This window comes from Prinia subflava, chromosome 19 (assembly GCF_021018805.1).
Source record: "Prinia subflava isolate CZ2003 ecotype Zambia chromosome 19, Cam_Psub_1.2, whole genome shotgun sequence".
Taxonomy (NCBI): Eukaryota; Metazoa; Chordata; class Aves; order Passeriformes; family Cisticolidae; genus Prinia; species Prinia subflava.
The window spans coordinates 1,900,423-1,922,826 of NC_086265.1; the positions used below are offsets into that span (position 1 = coordinate 1,900,423).

The 22,404-nt window shown below is 55.3% G+C and overlaps 1 protein-coding gene across 13 annotated transcripts in view; it reads left to right on the forward strand.

The window, feature by feature from the left end:
- The window catches only part of NCOR2 (nuclear receptor corepressor 2), a 226,047-nt gene that overhangs the window by 191,758 nt on the left and 11,885 nt on the right, over positions 1-22,404 (forward strand). For all 13 annotated transcript variants that reach the window (XM_063416136.1, XM_063416131.1, XM_063416140.1 and 10 more), the window contains 18 exons: positions 1,845-1,965; positions 2,866-3,106; positions 7,641-7,796; positions 8,260-8,399; positions 8,481-8,586; positions 9,239-9,343; positions 10,201-10,304; positions 12,673-12,823; positions 16,271-16,423; positions 16,805-16,891; positions 17,350-17,624; positions 18,404-18,767; positions 19,494-19,721; positions 19,815-20,060; positions 20,183-20,332; positions 20,726-20,866; positions 20,976-21,138; positions 21,656-22,089. In XM_063416136.1, the coding sequence (XP_063272206.1) occupies positions 1,845-1,965; positions 2,866-3,106; positions 7,641-7,796; positions 8,260-8,399; positions 8,481-8,586; positions 9,239-9,343; positions 10,201-10,304; positions 12,673-12,823; positions 16,271-16,423; positions 16,805-16,891; positions 17,350-17,624; positions 18,404-18,767; positions 19,494-19,721; positions 19,815-20,060; positions 20,183-20,332; positions 20,726-20,866; positions 20,976-21,138; positions 21,656-22,089 (3,365 nt within the window). The remainder of the gene's footprint in view (positions 1-1,844; positions 1,966-2,865; positions 3,107-7,640; positions 7,797-8,259; positions 8,400-8,480; positions 8,587-9,238; positions 9,344-10,200; positions 10,305-12,672; positions 12,824-16,270; positions 16,424-16,804; positions 16,892-17,349; positions 17,625-18,403; positions 18,768-19,493; positions 19,722-19,814; positions 20,061-20,182; positions 20,333-20,725; positions 20,867-20,975; positions 21,139-21,655; positions 22,090-22,404) is intronic.

Genomic DNA, 22,404 nt, shown 5'->3' on the forward strand with positions numbered 1-22,404 from the left:
ACTGTCTTTGCACAATTACTGTGGAGTCATGTTTGGTTGGGTCATGTGTCAGTGTGTTGGATCATCTGGAAGTTAAAATAGTCTCCATCCATCTCCACGGCAGAAGGAGAAAGAGCATGGGAAATGCAGTGTCATGGTCATCCCCAAATCTTTGTGCCTGGGAGGGGACATTTCCACACTGCTGAGGCTCAGCTGTGAGCCTGCCAACCCCTTCCTGCTCTGACTCTTTTCCCATTTGCCTTCAGCCATCCTTCAGGCACTGGTCCCTGGGTTTGGGAGGCGCTGGGTTGTGCAGCAGGTGGATAAGAGCTGCCAAGAACTGTTCATATGGTGATTTCCAGAGCAAAGCACCCAACAGACATCCCATTGTCTGGCACAAGATCTGCTGGAAGGGACGTAATAAATTAGGCAATTTGCATATTGATGAATTTAATACTGACTTAGGCTTCCGAAGCATCAGGATCCTGGAGGGCTTCAGGAAACCTGAAGATCTTGAGAGTGCTTAAAGGGACTTTAAGGGTGCTTAAATGTACCTCTTCAAGCACCAACGAGTACACAAAGCAGATGCTGGGGTGGCAGTTCCACTGCTCAGCCCAGCATGAAGGTCTCAGGAACAAGTTCTGGGTGCTCTTGTCCCCAGCCCTGTGTCTCAGCAGATTTTGGGGCATTGCACCCTCCCAGGAGTGTGGCTTCACAACACCCATGTGCCTCCACATGCAGACATCACTGGGATTATTCAGGGAAGAGCTCAGACTTGCTGTCCCTTGGTTGGTTGGTTTCCCCTGGGTGCCTAACCCTGCTCCCAGGGTGGAGGTGGGTCCCCTTCCCCTCTGATGCCAGGGGCTGTGCAGAGCAGGGGCCGGGGCAGTCCCAGCACCACGATGAGTTTATTCCCCGCACATGGCCCCGCCACGCTTGTTTATTCATCCAAGGGTGAGCATGGAATGACCTTGAAATTTATAGGCTGAAGAGAACACTGAAATAACAGCTAAAATAAACAAATCAAGCTGTAAAGCTTGAAAACTATGAACTGGCTTCAACAAATTGGAGTCAGGAGGGAGAGAAAGCAGAGATGGCCTGGGCAGATATGGTCCCTGAGGTCTCAGCATAAGTTCAGGAGCTGAACACTCTGAGGGTTTGACCCGTGGGCTTTGCACGCCTCCATCCCACCCCATTTTGGTGGCACCATGGGGATGCCCCCCATGTTTGCACAGGAGCTCTGCACAGCTGGCTGAGCATCTACCAGGCAGCTCAAACAGCCAAGAGGAAAAGCAAGTGGTGAGGCTGCAGGGCTGCACAGCTGCTGGGCTGCTGAGTACCAAATCCCACCCAAATCCAGCCTCAAGTCTTTCAAGTGACCCAAGGGCCCGAGTTGCCTGCACATGGTGGCTTGCCTTGGTATTAACACCTTGATAAAAGACAGTCCTTGAAGAAGGGCATGAAGCTGATCCCCAGCCCTTGGTGAGCCCCACATGTGAGCTCTGGAGGGTAGCATGATGTCCAGATGAAATCTGAGCTGGTCCCCTCGCTCCATAACACTCAACTCTGGAGTCCATTTTCCCTTAGGTTTATTCTGGACAACAGCAGATTTGCTAGAAATAGCGTGGGGATGAGGAGAAGTGAGCTCAAGGGCCTCTTGAGCCAGACATAAGGGCCTTGCTTGAACACGTAGTCCCATGGGGGTTGTTTTTGAGCCCAGATTCCCAGCCATGAGCAGCGGTCCAGCACTCTCCTGTCTGATGCAGAGGATGTCCTCTGGGTTTGGCAGCACAAACCAGGGGTGCAGCGTGTGGGGGAGCCACGGGCCACACCTGTCCATGGCTGATGTTGTGTTTTGGTTGCAGGTTGCTGTCCCCCCGGCCCAGCCTGCTCAACACCGCCAGCGACACCAGGCTCAACTCCTCGCCGCAGAAACCGCTGGACCTGAAACAGCTGAAGCAGAGAGCTGCTGCCATCCCTCCCATTGTGAGTACCCTGCTGGAGAGGGCTGTGAGCACAGCCTGTGCCTCCTGCATGCTGTCCCACTGGGCTCCGTGGTGTGTCAGGGTTGCAAGGACGTGCTCATCCCTGGGGATGGCCTCTGGTCCACCGAGAGCTGTGCCTGGGCGGTGCGAGCCCCCGGCCAGGCAAGGTGCTCCCTGTGCAGAGCGTGTTCCCAGCTGCTGGAGCAGCTCTGCCAGCAGCATTTGGATGTCTCTTGAGCTCTTTTATCAGAAAATCGTGGGAGGTCTGGACAGAAAAAGCTTCTCACTGCCACATGACTGCTGCCTCCCATTGCTTTAAAAAGAAAGAGTGCACCTTCCCAGCCCTGCACTTCATCTCGTGCTTGAAGGATATCACCTTCCTCACCCAGGAGCTTTGCTTGGTCCCTCTTTCTGGCTGCCAGTACCCATGTATTGAAAGTACTGATATAGTGGCTTGGGCTGTGAGAAGCAGCCTCCTGGTATCTCCAGGGTCAGCACTGGAGGAGCAGTGACACAGGGTGGGCAGGGAGGAACTCCCTGCTTTGGGGCTTGCATGCTCTGGAAGGACCCATTCCTGATGCTCTCCCAGTTTCCCATATTGCAGCTCAAGATGTGGCTGCTGTAATGTAACTTCTGGCAAAAGCTACAAGCACGTAACTATAGATTAGAGGTTTTGAACAAGGCTGACTCTTTCCTGTAGTATCACCAGTACAGAGCTGGTACTCTTTGTCACGGGCTTTTTAAATCTCCTGTGGCTAGTGAGCTTTGAAGCTCTGTTTGGTCTCTGCTAAGGCTTGCCATGATAGTGTGGGGCAGTTCTGGTAACTCCTGATGTCTTCAAGATTGTTATGGATGTCAACAGCACACGATGAGTGTTACCAACTCTTCCTGTGCTTTGCAGATGTCTGAAGGTTTCTCAGAGGGGGCCCTGCAGAGTGGAAGTGCGAAGCCTCAGGTGCCTCCCCACGCCTTGGCTCTCTACCAGCAGCAGATCACAAAAGCCCACGAGTCTGCCCGCGAGGACGTGCCCCCGAGCAAGCTCTCCCAGGCCCAGCAGCAGCAGCAGGCTGAGAAGGAGCAGCAGCAGCCCAGCAGCAGTCCCAGGGGGAAGAGCCGGAGCCCCGCAGTCGGTGAGAAGGAAGGTAGGGCTGTGTGCGCGTTCATCCGCGCCGAGCGCCCGGGGCGTGCAGCTGTACGCAGCCAGCAGCTTTCCCCTCCTAGGTGAAAGCTTGTTTGGACCCCTGAAAGCTCTTTAATGGCATCTTGAGGCAGGACGAGAGAGGCAAGGCTAATTTCCCATGTTCATTAGACAGTACACGATGTCTCATTGAGCCCACAGCAAACACGGGGCAGTGTGGAGCGCCGAGGAGGTGAAGATTGCCTTTATTAGCGTCTGCCATTCACCAGAGAGCAGAGGGGCCTGGAGGCATGCCAAGGCTCTGGGCACAATGGCTCTTTTCTACCTTGCTGGCTTTCTATAAAGAATGCTTTTAATGCACAGCAGGGACCATTATTTCATTTAAAATCAATGCTAATACTGTGACTCGCAGTCCAAAGGTTCCTGTAAAGATTCCCAGTGCTTTCTCCCCGGAATAGCTCTGATGTGGTTTGGCTGCCTAATGAGCAATTCAGAGGTTCCCACCATAGAGCATCTGAAACATTATTAGCCTGAGCACCTGGGGATCAAGGTTAAGGAGAGACGGGAAGTCCTGATGAGCCCATCCTCTAAATGTGTTTTTAATCTGAGTGTCAGAGTCTGTTCCAGTTCAGAGTCTCTGTCCCTGCCCCCCATAGCCAGCCTGTGCCTCAGTTTTTAAGGAGGATGAGAGGCTGTAACCAAAGGCACAGTCAGGAGCAGGGAAGTTGGGCTTGAGTTCACCAGTGCTGGATCCTGAACAGGAATGGGTGCAGCTGCAAAAATCACCTACTTGTGCATGGAAGAGGAGGGTGGATAAGACTGCACTGAGGGAACACTGGACTTGGGCTGTGATCTTTGCTGGAAAATCACTGCACTAGTTCTGGCAGCCAGGATTGTAGCAGCCTGCTCTGCAGTGTCCAGGCCAGGTATTATTCCTCAAGCTGTCGTGGCCCTCTGGACAGAAGGATGTGCTTGTGAGAAGAGTTGATTGCTGGCACTTGGCCACAGTTTTTTCAAGCAATAAACAGCACCATGTGTGCATCACAGCTTTAGAATGTTTTGCATATGAGCAAGGAAGGTGACTGCTCACCTTGCAAGAAAGGGAGTTTCCCCTAAGTCGTGGTGTTGCCACCCATGAAGTCCCATTTCCAGCTGATCTTATCCCTCTGTGCTCCTGTTTGCTGCCCAGGTGGAACAGTTCCCCTCCAGCTCTTCCCCCTCAGTGGCAGGTAATCAGGTTTGATCTCCTGTGCAGATCTGGTGCTGCACTGCTCAGCTTCCTTGTGAGCTGAGTGCCACAGGCAGCACTCCAGCCTGGAGCTCGGCATTGCCCCTGTCCCAGTGCTGCAGCTCCAGCTTTCTCCTGGCCACAGGAGGATGAGGAGGTGAGGCAGATTAGTGGGTATGAGGTACAATAGGGGGTTGGAGTCACCCACTCCACTCTGCGGCCTGCTGGCACCATTATCAAATACAAGGATCTGTTATCCAGGTGGATCTTTTGTTGCTTTGTTCTCTGTGGAGCACTAATGATATGAAGCACTTTATTCTCTCTTCCGTACAGCTCTGAATCTTTCATGTTAATGAAAGTAATTATGCCTCCCTATATCCCTGCAAACATCTCAGCAGGTTTTGGGCTCCAGCTGTGTGCTCTCCAAGCCCTGTGTGGCTGTGCATCTGTGCTGGGTGCCACAGTGGGTCTGGAATGCCTGTGGACCCCAGGGAGACATAAGCTGGTCTCCCCTATTCATGATAGGAATGCATCTCTCTTTTAAAAATCGTCAGGTTTGTGATGAGTCACCTCGAGGGGGGAAATCAGCTCCCCCAAAGCCCTGGTTTCAGTACAAGTATGGACTCAGGCACCGTCTCAGTTCTGTCTCTGCCTCTTGGAACACGTCCTGCCTGTGGGTCAGGGGTTACAAGTGAGATAGCCAGATAGTCCTGGCAAGTCTGCGTGCATCCCTTCCCTCCCCTGCTCTCTGAGGCATCCCAGTGAAGTGGCCAGCAGCCAGACTGCAGACATCGTGCTGCCACACGGCTTGGAGTTAAAGGGGAGAGTCCAGCACAGCCTGCAGAGCCCTCTGGAGAGCAGCTCTGTGCCACCCCTCACCAGAGCAGGTTCTCCTGTTCCTCCCTGGCTCGATAAGAGAGCTTGAGCTCCTGCGGCCGCTCTGGACCCGCTTCAAAGCCGAGCCCTGCACACATCCTGGCCGAGGCGTTGGCTGCCTCGCCGCCGCTGGCTGGGGCTGCCTGGGCTTGGAGGGCGGCCAGCCAGCCGTACCTTGCTGAGCACTGCCTGCCTTCCCAGAGGAGCTGCTGATCACGGGGCTGGGCAGGGGCAGGCAGCCGTGCCTGGCTGTCCCCAGCAGGCACACGGGTCCCTTTCCCCAGCGCCGAGTGGCCGCCGGGCGGATCTCTGGTTATCGCCCGGCGCTTGGAGCGCCGGCCGCGCCGTTTGTGTTGATTTAGTTGTGTTTCGTTTGGCCTGTGTAGGCGACGGGGAGCCAAGAGCATTAATTTGGATGACGGATCATATAAACTCTGACTCCTTCTCTCCCATTCCAGGGACTTGATAAACGGTAATAGGAACTCTCTCTTCCCCGTGTAAGTGCTGTTTTATCAAAAGCTGGCTGAGTTATAGCCACCCTCTAATGCGGGGGCAATTAGGAACTGGCCACATTTCACAGGCTGGAGAGGCTCGCAGGGGAGGGACGGCTCCCACAGGGAGGGGAGGAGGACGAGGCTCTCCAGGAGCCATCCAGGGTGCACACAGCCTTGCTGACAGTGCCTTGGCGTCAGGGAGCAGCTTCAGCTGGGAGATCCCAGCGCTGTTTGCCCCCACACAAGCAGAGCTGAATGGGGCCGAGCTGAAGGGGAGAAGATCAGGGAGTGTGGGTGTGCCAGAGACTCTCCATCAATGAGGAGGGTGTGCCTGGATTCCCCTCTGTTGGCAGGATGAGGGGATCCTCTCTGGGATCCTGCATGGGGACAGAGGAGGCCACAGCCAAGGTCTGGTCCCAGCAGGCTGCAGAGGTGTGAGTGCCTGCACACCTCTGTGTGCCCAGAATGGATTTCTTCTCTCACTGGAGCGGACAAGAATAATCTCCCAGCTTCTGAGCACACTGAGCATTAATAACGATAATGTAGTAAAGCCTCATTAAATTGGGCCTCTGATAATCTACTTGCCCTATTATTAGGCTTAGCAGGATTCAGCATCTATTTTTATCAAAAATTGATGGTTAAAGGCTGGGTTCATTTGTGATTGCTATTGTTTACTGCCCAGTTTCTAATTTCTGGTCAATGCAAACGTTACACAGGTGGATCTGGGGAGGAAGGGCAGTGCAAAATGAAGTGTTTATTGATTACAAGCAAATCCTACCAAGCCTGCCTCTAATCCATCCAGAAAAGGCTGTCTCATCCGTCTGCTCAGCCAAGCGTGAGGATGCACTTGGCATGGAGCTGGTGCAAATGAAGCCTCTCTTTTCCTCAGCATCTTTCAGCACATGGCAGGGTTCAGGTGTCTCCAGCACAGCTCCTCCATCATTAAGCCCTTCTTGGCCTCCCATCAGCCTTTTTATAGCCAGGATGAACCCAGCCTGGTATCCAGGATTCCCTGAACCGGGTAATTTTGGGAAGCTCTCCTGCCCACAGCCTGTGCCTCACAGAGGACCAGTGAGCCTCCCTCATTTCCCTCATTTGGTTGTTCCACAGAGCCCATCTCGATCTTCATTTGCCTTTGACAGTCTCGAGCAGCGTGCTTGTCCCAGGTGTTCAGAGAACATCAGTGTGTTATTCCCTTGCTGTCTGAGAAAATGATGCCATTATTTCTGTCCCCTTCCCACAGCTTCAAATGGTTTACGGCCAGGAGCTGGCCTTTAAGAGCAGCTGAGCTTTCTGTGTGATGTGGGGATGAGCCTGTCCCTGGTGTGCTGGCCTTGTAGTGGTCCTGGCAGTGGCCTGGGGCTCTGCAGGCACCCAGCAGCACTCCACAGTGTGGTCACCAGTGAGCTGGTGCCCTCTGGATGTCCCTGTGCACCAGAGGGATGCCAGCAGTGCTGCTGCTTGGCTTTAACCTCAGGGAGGGATTTGGCAGCATCATCATTAATCCTCCAGCCCTGCCATGCTGGGATGATGCGGAGCTGTGGGCACAGGCAGGAGCTGCCCAGGAGCAGTTCACCAGTGGACAAGTCCTGGCAAGGAGCTGGACTCTGTGACCAGCTGCATGCCAAGTGCCATCTCTCCTGGGTGAGGTGGGGTGGCACCAGGTCCACGGAGCTTCCTGCAGGCAGCAGGAGTCGCCAGCAAAGAGATCACACTGCACTTTAAATCTATGTCAAATAAACGCTGTCAAATCCAGGCAGTGACACTGAGCTTTTTCCTTTTGCCTTTGTTAGGGAGTTCAGCCCTTACCTCATGGCCAAGCTGGGCTGAACTGAAGCTGTCTCCTGTGCTTGGAGCTGGCTCTTGCTTCCCTGCCTGTGCTCACAGGGACCCCTCCTGTTGGCCCCTGCCCACGCAGTTTCTTCCTGTGTCCTTTGCAGAAAAGTCCGTGCATTTCTCGGCCATCGCAGAGGCTCAGAAGCTGAGTGCTGAGTCGATGGCTGCCTCCTGCTGGCCCCCTGTTCTGTCCTACCCCCGGGATGTGATCAAAACTTCTCCCCAGGCGGAGCCCCACTTGTTCCAGTATAACCCTCCAGGCAAGTAAAACCCACTGGCTGCGTGGCGTGTGCCCTCCCCTGCCTGCCCTGGGACTGAGCACAGAGGCTGTGCTTACAGCCAGTATCACACTGGGCTATTTGAAGGTCCCAGGGTGGTCAGGTGTGTCTCCCAATCTGGCTGGGGCAGATGTAGGGATGTGGTTTGTCACAGAGCAGTGTGGGTGCAAAGTCAGACAGGTTTTATGCCTCACTGCGCTGTCCTCTCTGGCTGGAGGGCAGACAGGTTGGGTGCAGCTCATCCTCTGGCTGCAGAGGGGACAAGGCAGTAAATTAAACTCTTCCAGTCCTTTCCAAAATGACCCTGTGCCTTGGAGCCTCGTGCAGGCTCACAGCCAGCCAGGTCACTGCAGCCAGCCCCTGCCCCCTCCCTTGGCTCTCTGATGTTTGCAGCCACTCTCTCTGCCTGCCCTCAGTCTCACTAACGTTTGTGTTCTCCTCACAGGACACCCCATCCCACTCAACCTGCATGAGAGCTCTCGCTCAGGGCTGCAGAGACTAGCCAGCATCTCCAACCCTCCTCCCCTCATCTCCTCCACCAAGCACCCCTCCGTGCTGGAGAGATCCGTCGGATCCATTTCCCAGGTAGGGCATTGATAGGTGTGAGCAGTGGAGATGCCTCTCAGGGACCATCAGTTGCTCCTGACCTCTCCTCTTGCCCCACAGGGAATGCCCATCCAGCTCCACACACCCTACAGCCCCGAGCACGCCAAGGTCCCCGTTGGTTCCATCACCATGGGCCTGCCACTAACCATGGATCCCAAGAAACTGGGTAAGGAATTGGCAGAGCAGTTGTTTCTCATGTGCTCTGAGAGCGAGAGGGAGCGAGCTTGCCAGAAGCATAGGGGAAAGGAGGAGCACAGGGCACAGCAAGGGAGCACGGAGAGAACTGCTAAGAGGATGAAAGGATTAGTCCATCAGGGGAGCAGAGACACAGGGAGCTAAATTTGTGCAGTATAGGAAAGCAACAACTCGGTCAGGGATGCTTCCCAGCCTATAAATACTCTCTAGCTAATACTGTGATCGAAGGAAGGAAATATATTGTTGCTCCCCAGGCTGGTAGGATAAAGAGTAAATGGCCTGAAGTGAACAAAGAAAGTGTTTGGTCTGCAGATTTGAAAGCTTTTCTTAACAGCAGGAGGGAATGGGTGAGGGATCAAGCCTGGGGAAGAGGGATATGAGCTTTGTTTCCCACTGTGCGTGGGTCCTGTTATAATTCAGCACATTTTCAATGTCAACTCTGGTCTTGGTCTGGGCAGTGCCAGGGAAAAGGATCTGGCTTTGCTCGATGGTGTTTGTGTATTCCCCACCCTGGGGAAGCCCATCCCAAAGAGCCGGGAATGGCAAAGGTTCCGGGCTGGCACAGCCAAGGGCTGTGGCCTCATGTCCTGCACCTGCGCTGATACATGGTTTGTGTTTTCCAGTGCCTTTTCCTGGAGTAAAGCAGGAACAACTTTCTCCTAGAAGCCAGGCCAGCCAGCCAGAAAGTCTGGTTCTGCAGCCGTCCCAGGAGGGCTCCATCCTGCGGGGTGAGGGCCCGGAGCGGCGGGCGCGTGTGGGGAGGGAGGGAGGGAGGGATGCTGGCACTGCTGAATGCCACACTGGCTGCAGCTGCCTGCTGATCTCAGGTTTGACTTCTGTGCCCAGCCAAAGGGGTCTCTTTGTCCCTTTTCTCCACCTTCCCAAAATCAAGGCCTCAGGTGTTGATTCTGCTGGAGGTTTTGTGTTCAAGAGGCACCTGAAAATCTGTTGCTTAACACAAAGCAAGACCTGTTTAAATTATATTAATTGGCATTTTCATGCTCCTCATTGTTGCTGCTGTAGCTGGACAGGAACCCCATTTTGGTTAAACACAGCCTTCATGGGTTTCTTTCCCTGTTAACCAGGCAGAAGAAAATAAATGCAAAGTTGTTGTTTTTTAGTGCAAGTTCTGGTTTGTGAACCCCCCAGTAAGATAAGTCAGGAGCCTGAGTGTGGTGGGCTGGCTCCTACCCAGGACAGATCTGTGTGAATGAGCTCAAGGCACCCTGAGCTGCATCTCACCACAGATCTGTTCTGATCACATCAGGAGAGGCTGAGCCAGGCTGTGCTTTCTCCCAGGCTCATAAATCTGCCTGGCATCTCCACAAAGACAGCAGGGAGCTGATAGCCTCAAAATACCTATATTTTACCTGCTCTCCACCCCACACTCACTCAGGGATGAGTTGCTCAAGAGACTTGGTACAAAGGGCTCTGCAAGGCTGGGGATTGCACACTCAGAGGGTGTCCCCTCCTGTACCACAGCTTGCTAGAGACTGGGTCAAATCCTGCATTGTACTCTCAGCCCCACGGGTTTTGTGCTGAACAGCAAATCCAGCCCCCAGCTCACGGGTTTTGTGTCCTACAGGTACTTCCCTCAGCTCTGCCTCGGGAGGAAGCATCACCAAAGGAACTCCCACATCCAGACCCCCCCCGGAGTCGCCCATCACCTACCGAGGGTCCATCACACACGTAGGTCCCTTGTCTCCCCTGGGTGCTGGACATGGGCACTGGGGGGTTGTGGGGCACTCTGGGTGTGCAGGACAGGGATGTGCAGCAGCTCTGGGATGCTCCCACTCCACTGAGCCCCTCTTGGGATGGCCTGGGTGGTGTCCCATGAGTGAGGACTGCAGAAGAGCAGAGCCCAACAAACAGCAATGCAGCCTTACCTTTAAACCCAGCTTTGCCTTTTGTAGCTATTGAGAGCAGAGGCAAAAGCAGCCATAAATGGCTCTGGCAAAATCGTCTTGCCAGGGCAAGAAAGTGCAGCAGAGGAAAGGAGATGGGTGGAGGGCCCAGGCCAGGTGGAGGAGGGAGGAGGCTGTGAGGGGCAGGTAAGGTAGCGAGAGCTCCTGCCAGGGCTGAGTGTGCTGTGCTGGGGGTCCTGCCCAAAGGCTCTTCAGCAGGAAGATACTTTGGCCTTAATCTCCACCATCCATCTTCAGAAGAGCAGCTGGCAAGCGGGCGATAGTTTCTTGCAGTGTGAGTTATTGCTCATCTGGTAACAGAGCAGAGAGCAGTAAAAAAAAAAAATCTGTTTCCCGTGGGGATTTTATCTGGCCATCATTCAGATATTTAAAGACATTCAGGCTCCAATTTTTGCCTGCCTTCTTCAAGGAGGATAACCACGTTCACTTTGGCCCTGGGGACGTGATCCTGAATCCTGGCCCAGAGCAAAGGCTTAGCTTGCCTGGTGCCCTGTGTCCAACAACTGCCAGGAGTGGGTGCTCAGGGGCTGTAAATAACCCATCAGAGCAAACACTTGCTCCATCCTCCCAGATGCTCCTGCAGCAGCTGTGGGCAGCAGTGGGTGGGCATGAAGGACCTTGAGCACCATGTGCCAGTTGAGGAGATCAGCAGAGTTTGTTGAGGCGCTGTTTTGCATCCAGTTAGTGAATCCAGCCAGCTAATGTATCCATCCAGATTCCTTTGTTTGGCTTGGGATTAAGGCACCAAGCCCAGACCCAGGGCATTGCCTGGCTCTCCTGGAGCCTCTCCAGAGCCTCCCTCTGCTCCTGCTGGGGAGAAGGAGCCCCCTGTTCTGGCAGCAGCTCCTGGTACCAGGGCTGATACTTGATCTCAGATTAGTCATCCAGTTCACAGGAAGCAGATTTTGAATATGTGCTCTCTGCTCTGAAGCCATCTGTCATCGCTTGCTTTCACATCCCCTTGGAGCACGTCTGCAGGAGGGAGGTGACTTACCTGGGGCTGGGAGAGCCATTGCCAGTGCCCAGCTCCACTGCAAGGGTGGATGAGCAGAGCACTGAACCCACACGCTGGCATGTCCTGCCCTCTGGGAATTGCTGCTACTCTGAGGGCTTGGTAAAGAGCAGGGGCACCCCCAGGCAGGAGTGGGGAAGGAGCCTGAGTGGCACAACCTGGAAGCACCAGCAAAGCTGGCGAGGGCATCGCGTCCCTGAGGCTTCCCCCAGGCAGCAGAGCAGTCCCAGGGCTTGCCGGGGTTAAATGAGCTGAGAAGGCAGGTGTCAGTCAGGAGTGTCACTCTGACAGCGTCCCTGTGCCGTCCCAGAGATGGGGAAGGGGGCTGTCACCTCATGGTGGCTGTTCCCAACTGGCACTGACAGGTTAGCGTGGCAGAAGGGCGCTAATCACCAGCGACTCCTCAGGGACATCCAGCTCCGCGTGTTGTGAAGGGAATTCGGGGGGCAGGTGCTGTGAGCTGTGTCTGCCTGTGCCAAAGGAGAGGTTTCAGTTCACACTGGTGTGTGTGGGGAGCCTGCTGCTGCTCCTGTTGGAGAGCTAAGGCAGGCTCTGCTCCCGGAGCTGCTCCGGGACCGGTTTCGTTGTCGCTGCCTCTCGCCCGGGCGCGCCGCCAGCTCCCGCACGCAGGCGGCTCACTGAAGGTCACGCTGCTGCCAGCAGATGTGCCTGGGTGGGCAGGACATCTCTGTGGCTCCTGTGCCAAGCCAGGCAAATAGGGAAAAAGCTAATACTGGAGCAGTGCCTGCTGTCACTAAGGTGTCCCCAGGGGAGCACCAGCCCTGTCCCCCAAACCTGGCGAGAGGGAGCAGGCCAGGCAGCTTCCTCCAAAACACACAGGGTGTGAGAGCTGCGTGTCCTCCTGTTCTGGAGGTCTGTGCTCTCCTCATCCCCTGCCTCTTCCCAGCAGCCTCACACAGATCACGTACCTTTTTACCGCTCCTCGTTATCATTCTCATCAATAATTAAGCTGCAGGTCCCTCGCTGTTGGCTGCGTCAGGAAGCGGAGGCCGGGTGTGCTCCCTGCGCTCAGCTTCCCGCGAGGAACAGCCTGTCCCCGCACGGCGTTTGCTTAATTGGTTGTGACACTGTTAAATATGGATCTTGGTGGCTTTCCAAGGGCACCCCGGCAGAAGTGCTGTACAAAGGAACCATTACCAGGATAATTGGAGAAGACAGCCCCAGCAGAGCAGAGAAGGCGAGGGAGGATGCCGTGCCCAAAGGACATGTCATCTACGAAGGGAAGAAGGGCCACGTGCTGTCCTATGAGGGTAAGTCCTCATCCTCTCTGCCTTTTTAGGGGTTTGTGCCACTGTGCTGGGGCTTGGGAGCTATTTGAGGAAAAGCTGACAAAGTACAACAGGCCAGCCTCATATCTTTGCTTCCAGCGTTTCTCTCCCTTCCCACCCTGGTGCCCTGTGTCTGTCTGTCCTGTGTGGTTATCTTGTCTTAGAGGTGGCAGGCAGGGTTGCAATAATTTTGGGAAACAGGGAAGGGGAGAGGACCAGATAGGAAGGTGTTGCCTTCATCCCTAGCAGCCTGTGCTGGAGGGGAACTGATTGAAAACATTATCACTGTTGAAAAGAAGCTCTTGGGCCAAGGTGGACTCAAAAACCTGCAAGATGGAGGCAAGTCAGGTAGTTCAGCGTAAAGGTTTATTTGGATGTCAGATTCTCCCCTGCATTGATTCGGGCACTGTGAGGCTTTTCCAGCACGGGGCTGCCCTGCAGGAACCCTCCTGCACCCAGCCTCAGTGTCTGGTGAGTTTTTCCAGAGCTGTTGGAGGTGGTGCAGCCATTCCTGCATCCCACGAGGAGCCTGTCTGGGGATGTGTTGGCTGCTGCTGCTCCCCCACAGCACAGGAACGCTTTTCCTCGGGAGCTGCGGCGGTGCCTTGCTGCATTAGTGGTAGCAGCAGGTGGTCAGCAGCTGCTCCTGCCTGCTCTGCGCCTGCTCAGCCCGTCACAGCTCTGGCCATCAAAGCTGCTCGGTGTGTCCCGGTGCCTCCCGATGGAGATAAGCAGGTGTTGCTCTCCAGTGAGGCTGGGAACAGCTCCATTCTTGCCTTTCACTGTGCTGGGTCAGGCGTCTCTCTTGTGGAGCTGGACTCCTCCGGGCTTGCACCTGTAGTCAGGAAGAGCTGACTTAGAGATGCTGCAGCCCTGAATCCTCTCGGGGTAAAGCACTGGTGTGCGCACAGGGATGGCCGTCCTCATGTGTCACCTCCCTTCTCAGTTGAGTTTGGAGATGACTGAGGAGCTGATCCCAACCTCAGCTGCCTCAGTAGGAGTCTCTGGCAAGCTGCTGTGCTGCCTGAGCCCTCTGCTCCCTCCCTGGGGCACAGCATCCATTCCAGCCTGCCTGGCAGCCTGGGCCCTGTGGGCAGTGCTGCAGGCAGTGTGTCCCACAGAAGTTCCTTTCCTCATGCCCACAAGTGTAGGCAACTCATTTCATCACAGGCTGGAGTGTCTTATCCAGGCCTGGAGGCAGAGGGTTCAGGTCAGGCCATGGGGACAACTCTCAAGCTGATGTCACCTTTGTGTGTGTCCTGGGACTGCAGGGCCCTTTCAGGACAGGGCTCTGTGCTGTGCCTCTGGCCTGCCACATGGAAACTGGCTCACAGCGTGTCCCCCCGAGGCCACTGTCAACTCTAGCCCAGATAAGAAATGTCACCATGGAAGACTTGTGTCTGGATGCCCTTTGGGACAGTTGGCAAGGCTTGGGCCGGGGAGGACTCAGGAAGTGTTTCAGGACTTGTTTGTGCAAGAAGCTATTTTAGTCACCCCTGCCCAGGCTGGGGGTCGAACGAGGCTGATCTCAGAAATGGCATCAGCAGGGAGAGGTGGGGAGGGCTCCTGGCAGGGAGGGCTGCCCAGAGCTGGGATCCCACTCCAGGCAGGGAGGGAGAGCTGCAGACCAAACTCCCCTGTTGTTTGTGTCAGCCCGAGTCTCCTTGGCTGCAGCCTGTGTCCATCACCTCTCATGCTACCCCCCATGGACACAGATGAGGAATTAATTTCTTCCTCTCCCCAGCAGCTTTTTACACACTTGATAGCGTTTATCACGTCCCAAGGGATCCTGTGAGCTGCTGCAGTCCTGCCAGCCCTGCCTCGTTCCTTCTCCCTGTAGATCCTGGTGAGGCTGAGCAGCCCAGGAACAGAAGAGTTAAAAAAAAAAAATTAAATAAGAAAACTGAAACTGTTGGTGATTATGAATTTTGGCAAGCAGAAAAAAAATTGCAAATTCTTTAGTGTCATGAGGGTGCTTAAAATAAAAGAGCTGTAATGAGACGAGATCCTGTAGCATGTGTGAGCTGAATTGTGCTAGATTGGTTATTCTCATCCTGCATATGATTGCTGATGGCTTCTGCAAGGCGAGAGATGTGGGTTTGGAATGGTTTTCTTTCTGTTTAGTCTCTCTTCTCCCTCGCGCCCTCCCCCTGCTTCCCGGTGGTACAAAGGGTGCCTGGGAGCACGGCCCCTCCTGCACAAGGGCTGGTGGCAGCAGATGTGCCTTGATGACAGGGTGCAGGCACATCACCCACGTGGTGCTTGGCTGATTCTGAATGTCACCCCCGGATTTCTCCTGTCAAATGGAGCTGAAGCAAAGGCTCAGGCACGGACCCCCTCTTGTTTCCCCACACACAGCCCCAAACACTTTGTGGATTGAGTGGGTGCTGATTGCGGAAACCAACAGTGGGTGTGAAGTTGTAATAATCCCATTTTATTAATTACTGGTTTTGCCAAGGAGGAGTTTTGTTCCTGATTGTCCACAATAGAATGAATGTTTTTAACTTTTCTGCTTTCTCTAATTGTACAACCACCTTCTCTGCCCACAAAGAGGAGGATCAGGGCACTGGCAATCCTTGGCAAGGGCAGCCTGGCCGGGGATGATGGGCAGAGGCGTTTGTCTCTCCTAGCTGACATCCTGTTTGGAGCTTGTGGCATAAACCCGAGGCACTGAGCTGGATCAGAAGCTGCTGAATCCACAGCTCGCTGCACATGATGGGTGCCCATTGCCCGGGGTGGGTGTGATGCTGCCTGGCACGGGCAGGGCTGTGCTGCTGGTGGGGCTGGAGCTCAGGACAGGTGTCCACTGCTTGTGTCCCTGCTCCAGCTTGGATCAGGGGGCAGCCAGTGGTCTCTCCTCACTCTAGCACTCACTCCATCAGTTCTGCTTTGCACCATCTCTCCCAGTTCCTAAATGTGCTCAGTGCTGTTTCAAAGGAATCGTTCTCAGCTTTGCTTCTCCTCCGTTTTCCCTGGTTTTCTCACCCAGGGAGTGTCTCGGCAAATGTTAAGGCTGGCCAAGATCCCAAACAGTAGGTGTCTAGCAAAAATCAAAACAAACAGGGAAAAAAACCAAAACTCCCCAGACCCAAAAGCCAAGTTCAGTGGAACTGCAGCTGCTCCCACTGGCTCAGGGCTGTCCTGCTGCCCACGGGATGGCCTCACCAGGGAGGGAGGGGATGGGACACAACAGGGTGGATGCTCCAACCCAAGAGGGAGGCACAGATCTGGAGTCTGAGGCAGGCAGGGAGGGGAGAAAACAGCAGCTGAATTTCCTGGAAGCCAATCCCGTGCGATGTTTCTGGCACCACATAGCGGTGGCTGATGCTGGGATGGGACCTGACCCCCCAGCAACGCACACAAACAGCAGTAAACACCCTCTCCTGGCCCCTGCTGACTTCCTGTGCCTCTCGGTGTTCCCTCCCACAGGTGGAGTTGCTGCTTCTCAGTGTCCCAAAGAAGACAGCAGGAGCTCGGGAGCTTCCCATGAGACCACAGGAACCAAGCGGACCTATGATATGATGGAGGGGAGGATCAGCCGGGGCTTATCAGCCCGTGATACCTTATCTACCAGCATTGAAGGTGGGGCTGGAGGAAACCTTTCACCTGGGTTATGTTAGGGGCCTGTGGAGATCTCATCTCCTGTCTACGCGATGCATCTTCCTGTGCCAGTGTTCTGGCAGTGGTTAGCTGGTATCCCAACAGGAGAGCATCTGACCAGCATGGGAAAAAAACCAGAATGTAGACTGGTTCGTTTGCCTTGAGTGTTTGTCCTGACAGATCAGCTCCAGGAGTACAAAAAAAAAAAAAAAAGCTTATTTGTAAAAAGGGAAAAAATAAATAATTTAGAAATTTTTGGTATTTATCCTTGTTGTGCTAGGCATCCCTGGTAACAGTGTCATGTATTCATTGTAAAGCAATTCCTGTGTCACAGCCTGACTTTGCCTCGTGGATCTCTTCCAGGTCTCATGGGCCGAGCGATCCCTCCAGACCGACACAGTCCCCATAACCTAAAGGAGCAGCATCACATGCGAGGCTCCATTACACAAGGTGAGGCCTGCGAGCACAGGGTGGGCACGGACAGGGGAGGCATCTCACGTGCATGGCCCCTTGTTCTCATCGTCAGGGTGGGATGGGGGAAGCAAGGATGGGCACGGCAAGGTCCAGCTGCAGATCTTTGCAGCCTCTGCTTTGTGCCCAGAGAGATTTTCAGTCTTGCTCAGCTTCTACCAACCTAAGTTCTGCCAAAGCCAGGGACAAAGTTGTCAGTGATTGGCATGAAGCAGGTTGAAATTAGTGTGAAGTGGGTGTAGAAAGTGGTGGTAGATGTGAGGTGGACCAGCTGCATTAGCGGTGTAGCTGCTCTGTGGGCTCAGTTGGGTACCAGTCCCTGAGTTACATGAGTTAACTAGAGACCCCCTAGAAGTGAGCATCTGCACAGGGACTGGGAGTCCAGGGTCTGCCTGGGGAGTCACCCTCTGCATCCATCATCTGCTTGGGGGTTGCAGGAATACCTCGGTCCTATGTGGAGGCCCATGAGGACTACCTCAGAAGAGAAGCCAAACAGCTCAAGAGGGAAAACACTCCACCAAGGGACTTATCTGATGCCTACAAGGTCAGATCTCACGATCTGACTCCTCTGAAAATGAAATCAGCCCATGAAGACCTGGTAGCCACAGTGAAGGAAGCAGGAAGATCAATCCATGAGATCCCCCGGGAGGAGCTGAGGCGCACACCAGACATCTCCCTGACCAGGCCCCTCAAGGAAGGTTCCATCACGCAGGTGAGTGTGGAGAGAGCAGTGGGTGAGGTCAGTCCTGCTCAGACTGCTGCCCTTGCACAGATCCCAGGAGCCATTCCCAAGGTAAAAGGAGAGCAGGGACAGCTTTGTGTTGCATCACTGCTGAGAACTGACGCTCTGCTTGGGTACAGGTTATCCTGCCCCATCCTTTGAAGGAATCCCTTCCAATCCAAGCCATCCTATAATCCTTCCCCGCAGATAAATACAAAACCCAGGGAACACCTGGCACGTTTAGAAAGCAATGATCCATCTAGATGTGTAATCAGAAGGGGACCCATTTGCCTCTTTTTCAATGACAGAGTCAACCCAGTGCCCTCAGCGTTTGTGACTCTGGGTGCACGTAAACTTGGTCTCCTCCCTTCATGGGCAAGTGGCAACCCAGCAGGGCCAGTAGTCAGGATGGAACATGGCATGCTACCTCCTGTTGGCCTCCAAATATTTGCAGGGTTCCCATGGCACCTTGCAGTCCTGTCCCATTTCACAGTGTGTGTAGGAGAGAGGCGTGATGGGCACAGCCAGCCCTCGGCAGTGACTCATCATCGTCGTGTTGGAGCACAACAAGACTTGCAGGATGGGCCCTCCACCCTGCCCTGTGCTGAGTGGTTATCTCTGCTCTGCCCATGGCTGTTGGACTGAGAAAACTTTGTGTACTGACCCACTGAACGAGGCATCCTGAGTCCTGTTCTAACTCAGTGGGATGCAGTCACTGGGTTCCTTCTGTTCCGGGCCCCTTTGATGTCCCTTGTGCCTCCTGTCCCCAGGGTACCCCCCTGAAGTACGACAGCAGCTCTTCCTCCTCGAGTACCAAAAAGCACGATGTGCGCTCCATCATCGGCAGCCCCGGCAGGACTTTCCACTCCGTGCACTCTCTGGATGTCATCCAAGACCCGAGGAATCTGGAAAGAGCTTACGAAGAGAGCCTGAAAAACAGGCCAAGCCCTGTGACAAACTCGGGTGGCTCCATCGCCAGAGGGGCTCCTGTGATTGTCCCCGAGCCGGGCAAGCCCCACCAAAGCGCCCTGGGCTATGAGGACCACCAGGCAGGACACAGCACGGCCTTCAGCAGCCACCTGCACAGAGGGTCTCCGGTCTCCACACGGGAATCCACGCCACGGCAGCACGAGGGTACTTGGCAAACCTTTTATGTGATGGTAAAATCTCTAACTGAGCAGCTGAGGTGAACAGGAGGTGCCTGCTGACCCCACCTGCCCGGGAGGTTCCCAGCAGGTGCCTGTTGAACCCGTTCTTCCCAGGAGCCCACGCCTGTGGGTGACTCACAGCTCTGGGGTGGCTGCCAGGGACAGCTGGGGCTCAGCGCCCTCCCTGGGGGTGCTCACACTGTTGAAGTGAGGGCATCTCACCTGCACCAGGGTAACCAAAGGGAGACATGGGCCAAAGCTGGTGAAGCCATTTGTGTTTCAGAAGTGTCCTCCCTGTCCCAGCAGTGGCCCACAGCACCTTTCCATAGGTGGGCAGGAAAGTGGTGCTTGGGACACTGGGTGGGAGATGTTCACACTTCTCACTAACACCAGCAGTGACCTCCTTGTGCTGGAGAGCGTGGCAGGAAGGCTGCACCACTGTTTGCTTGTGCAGGCCTGGGTGAATGCACAGATGTGCTGGGGTGGAGGGATTTTTGGGAAAGGCCTCTCTCCCAGGGGGCAGCTGGGACTTGGCTCACCTCGACCTTGGTGGTGTAAGAGGGCATGGCAGTGCAGGGAGGAGGGAAAGGTCCCTCGAGTTCAGAGTAGCTGCGATTGTCCCTGTGGGACATGCTTGGCCAGAGGCATCCCTCAGGGACACAGCTTGGCCTCAGTTCTCATTCTCTGACTCATTTCCTTCTGCCCTCTGCAGGGAGCATCACTGCTGGGAAGCCGGTGTCCCAGGACAGAAAGATCACCCCCACGTCGAGAGAGCTCACCAACTCCAAGTCTCCGCACGCCCCCGTGCCCGAGCACCACCACCCCATCTCCCCGTACGAGCACCTGCTGCGCGGCGTCAGCGGCGTCGATCTGTACCGAGGGCACATCCCGCTGCCTTTCGACCCCGCCGCCATCCCCAGGGGCATCCAGCTGGAAGCAGGTACCTTGGCCAGGGGTGCTGTCTGTTATTCTCCTTCCTATGCTCCAAAAGCCTGAGTTCGGCGCTTCACATCCGCATCCTTTTCTCTCCCAGCTGCTGCTTACTACCTGCCAAGGCACCTGGCTCCGAGCCCCACGTACCCACACCTGTACCCCCCGTACCTCATCCGGGGCTACCCGGACACGGCGGCCATGGAGAACCGCCAGACCATCATCAACGACTACATCACGTCGCAGCAGATGCACCACAACGCCGCAGCCACGGCCATGGCGCAGCGGGCGGACATGCTGCGCGGGCTGTCGCCCCGGGAGCCCTCCCTCGCCCTCAACTATGCAGCAGGTCCTCCCAACACTGCACTCCCCAGGGGTTTGGGAGCAGGATGGGAGAGGAGGCTGGGTCAGGCTGGCACTGCCAGCTCCAGCACGGCATTGTCCTGACAGTCCTCTCGCTTCTCTCTCCAGGCATCATCGACCTGTCCCAAGTGCCACACCTGCCTGTCCTCGTGCCCCCTACCCCAGGCACCTCTGCCACCACCATGGACCGCATCACCTACATCCCTGGACCCCCCCAGACCTTCGGCAGCCGGCACAGCAGCTCCCCGCTCTCTCCAGGTAATGCTGGAGGTCGCTTTTTTGACCAGGGTGCTTGTAACCAATTCAAGGCTGTGGGCTCAGCATGCTGGGACAGTTTGGGAGATCCCAAAATAGTTCTCACTCAGGGTCTGACTCTCTCTCTTCCTGCTTGTTTTGTCTTTCTTATTTTTCCCCCTTCCCCAAAGCAAACAGCTCTGTGGAAGGTCATACCATGGGGACGACTCCAGGACAGATATTCCATGATTTGTCTGGGTTTTGTCGCGCCGGTTTTTGTCTGTCCTGCTCCAGGTGACCTTGGATGGAGTCATTCCTTATCTGCTCTGCAGACACAGCGATGTGAAGAGCAGGCAGCATTCCCGGGGGGAATTGCTGTGTCTGCAGCCCTCTCACTGCCTTTTGGTTGGGTTTTAGGAGGGCCCACGCACATGACCAAACAGTCGGGATCGTCCGTGTCCGAGCGGGAACGGGAGCGGGAGCGCGAACGAGAGAGGGAGCGTGAAAAATCCATCCTAGCCTCCACCACAGTGGAGCATGCGCCCATCTGGAGACCAGGTAGGCTGGGGAGGAGTCCATCCTCCACCCTGGGACCCGTGCTGGATGGAGGTGGGATTAGGGCTGTTGGACAGAGAGCTAAAGCAGCCCTTCCTTGCGCTCTCCCCAGGTACGGAGCAGTCCAGCAGCCGCTCGTCCTCCCACTCCCACAGCCACCAGCACTCTCCCGTCTCCCCCCGCACCCACGAGACCATCCAGCAGCGCCCCAGCGTGCTCCACAACACGAGCATGAAGATCATCTCCTCGGAGACCCCCACCCCTTCCGTCCTGCGGTACGTTCCCCCCACTGTGGTTTCCAATGCTTGCCTGCACCAGCACTTCATTAATGAGCATCTCTGAGAGGAAGGAGTGAGAGTTGTTTTCCCTTCAGTCTCAGGGGGAGCAGGGTTGGGGCTTTCAGGGAAGGTGTGATGGGGAGAGGCACATTTTGGTGCCCCAATCCTTTTGCTTTTCCTGCTGCCAGGAGAGCAAGTAGGAGTGTGCCTGTGCCCAAACACAGGTATTGCTGCTCTTGCTGAAGATTGCCTGGTGGTGGAGTTATCAAGGTCTCTGGGATGTGTCCATGGGTTTTATGTTCTCCAGTCAATGCAGTCAGGCCCAATAGCCTGTGGCCAGTTACTCCAGGCTCCATCCCAGCCCTCCTCACTGGCCCTGCGTGGCCCAACAATACGCTCAGGAGGCCTGTAAGGAGCTCAGCCGGGCCAGGCTGAAAACTGAGCCTCTGGTAACATCATTCCCCTTTCTCCACGTGCTTCTCTCATCTTGGCCTCGTCTTCATTTTCCTCGCAGGTCCTCCTCCACCACCACCACGTCGCCGATCCGCTCCGCCGCCTTCCCCTCGGCCTCGGCGCTGCGCTCCTCCCTGGGCGCGGCCGACGCCTACGCGGCCCCGCTGGACCCGGCCATCCTGCAGAAGGAGGCGTCCAGGGCACGGGAGGCCAAGGCAGAGCGAGCCCAGACTGACAACAACGTCTACACCTCAAAGCTGCCCAGCGGGGCCGGCCTCGAGCAGTCGCCTTCGCCCATCAAAGCCATGGAGCCGAGATCTCTGCCCGCCTCCGCGCCTGGTTCCTCTCATCACTACGGCAGAGGACAGGGGAAAAGCCAGCAGCACCACCACCCTCTGGACCAGCAGCACGCGTCCTCAGGCTCCGAGCAGCACAGCAGAGAAAAGAGTCAAAGTAAACGCTTCTCCATGCAGGAGCAGGAGCTCCGAGCACTCGGTAAGACCACCACGACAGCGGGCAGATTTATGGATGTGATTATCATGCACCAAATGTCCTGTGGTAAGGGGCAGCAAGAAAGAGGCTGGCTGAGTAACAGCTCCACTAGGGATTGTCAGAAATTGAAGGGCAGAGGTGAGAGAGCTGTGGCCTGACACCCATTTTATTTCATTATTTCTTATTTTACTTGCACATTTTGGATATTGGCTCCATCAGTTCCCCGAGTGTGCTTGTCCCTCAGCTTCCTGGCCATTATTCCAGACTTCTTTATTTTTGCGTGTTTTAAGGATCTTCCCTTCTCCCACCCTCTTTTAG